The sequence below is a fragment of the Triticum aestivum genome, chromosome 7A (genome assembly GCF_018294505.1).
Source record: "Triticum aestivum cultivar Chinese Spring chromosome 7A, IWGSC CS RefSeq v2.1, whole genome shotgun sequence".
Lineage (NCBI taxonomy): Eukaryota > Viridiplantae > Streptophyta > Magnoliopsida > Poales > Poaceae > Triticum > Triticum aestivum.
This window is the reverse complement of record NC_057812.1, coordinates 236,988,755-236,990,596: the sequence shown is the minus strand read 5'-3', so window position 1 is coordinate 236,990,596 and position 1,842 is coordinate 236,988,755. Positions and strand designations below refer to the sequence as shown.

At 55.4% G+C, this 1,842-nt stretch overlaps 1 protein-coding gene across 1 annotated transcript; it reads right to left on the bottom strand.

Annotated features, from left to right (window-relative positions):
• Positions 1 to 321: 321 nt before the first annotated feature.
• On the bottom strand, positions 322 to 1,453 carry LOC123147912 (cytosolic sulfotransferase 5-like). Its single transcript, XM_044567237.1, has one exon. The coding sequence runs from the start codon at positions 1,447 to 1,449 to the stop codon at positions 322 to 324; it is 1,128 nt and encodes a 375-aa protein (XP_044423172.1). The 5' UTR covers positions 1,450 to 1,453.
• Positions 1,454 to 1,842: the final 389 nt, after the last annotated feature.

Sequence of the window (1,842 nt, the reverse complement as noted above, 5' to 3'; positions counted from 1 at the left end):
TTATGTGCTCTTGACGTGGTAATTGTGGTGGAGACTTGCATTATCTTCACACAGTAATAGCGTCCATTTCATAAGGAAGACACATGACATTTTTCACTTCCATGAACTCTTCTCAAGTAGCATAAACAAACACACGGCAACAACTGATTTATGCATTTATTTTTTCTTAAATACACGCAAGTGTGCGTATCATTCATTAACAACTTATTTATGCATCGCATCGTCGAATTTGAACACGGATACATGTTCATGCGAGTATGTAATTCAGCTCTGCAGTAGAAGACCTCTGTGGCCATCAAATTAAAGAGACGCAATCACACGTCAGAAGGTGAGACCAGAACCTCTCAGCTTCTCTTCAACGATGCAGTCCAGCTTTTTTGCCATCTCCTCAGTCAAGTGTGTCTTCCAGTCTCCCACCTTCCCAGCCCGGAAGTAGGACGAATTCTCCATGGGCAAGCCACCGATCCGATCGGACACTCCTGAGGAGTTGACCGGCAGGCTCTTCAGATTCTCGAAGCTACACAGGGCCACGACGTCCTCCACGGCCCCGCCGCTGACCTCCTCGTCAGTGAACGGGGCGCGGAGGAACTCGGCGAGCATCTTGAGGTGCTTACCTGCGTCGGCCATCATGTCGTCGTACTTGAGGAAGAGAACCCTGTCGGGCTCCGCCACGCTCTGCTCCCAGTACCCGCGGACGTGATCCCAGAGAGGGCCGTACAGGGAGAACCCCTCGCAGAAGAGCTCGAAGGTGGCGTCCATGTCGGGGGAGAAGTCGGCGCTCACCCTGTTCATGTAGTGCCAGCTGGAGACGAACACGTCCTTGGGCTCCCGGCACAGGTACACGACGCGGCAGCCGAGGGCCGAGATGCCCGGGGGCAGCAGCGACGGCGGCATGTGGGTGGAGAGGAGCCTCGGGGAGGGGAGCTTGTCGAGGCCGGCGACCGGGTGGACGTCGCGGTGGGGCACCTCGAGGGACGGCACGAGGTCCTGCGGGTGGGTGGTGAGCAGCGGGTGGGCGCCGGAGCCGGCGGGGTGTCGGGAGCGGTTGGCGACGGCGAAGGCGAGCGCCTTGAGCCAGGTGGTGCCGCACTTGGGGAAGGTGGCGAGGACGACGTCGTCGGGGCGCGGGGCGAACTGGGACTGCAGGAGCGTGATGCTCGTCACGGTCCGGGGTGTGAGCCAGCAGCCTCGGTAGAGGAAGAATGGCTTCCACATCCCTTCCTTCTTCGGGAGCGTGGACAGGAGCTGCCCGTCTCCTTCCTCTGCGGCGTCATTGTTGATCTCGGCCATGGCGGATGGCGGATGGGGCACGCAGCTATCTAGAGTGGTCGAGCAGGTGCCACTTTGCTGGTATATATGGCACTGCAGTATGCATGTATGTGCGGAGGGAGAGTAATGATGCAGAGATAATGTATTGTTAGCACCTAATGTAGGTCCGTTAATTTGCATGTCCGGTGAGATGTCTCGTCCTCATGGTCATGGGTTACGTAGCACGTTCTCTTGCAACTAAGGGATTAGCCGAAGTCGAAGGGAACAAATAAGGTAACTCCAGCTGATGATCCCAATTCATCACAATAGAGTATTGTTGAGACTCTACCAATATCACGTTCTGAATTATTAGGAGAGTTGCTTTTGCAGCTATGCAATGTCGCAACGACAGGAGAAGGAATTCCAGCTATGGAACAGCCCTGAGTCATTAATCCTTGCAGCCACCGGAGCAGCCTTGGCCGCGGCGGCCAGGAGAGGCTTTTATGGAACTCAAGCATGAGACCAGCAGAAACCTACATCGGTTTCGTTTCAACTTGGGCTTGGTAGCATGCGTTTCAAATAGACAAGCACTTT

Bases quoted from the DNA above. Each gene is read 5' to 3' on its own strand.
- LOC123147912 (XM_044567237.1), bottom strand. From the start codon at position 1,449: ATGCAAATTAACGGACCTACATTAGGTGCTAACAATACATTATCTCTG.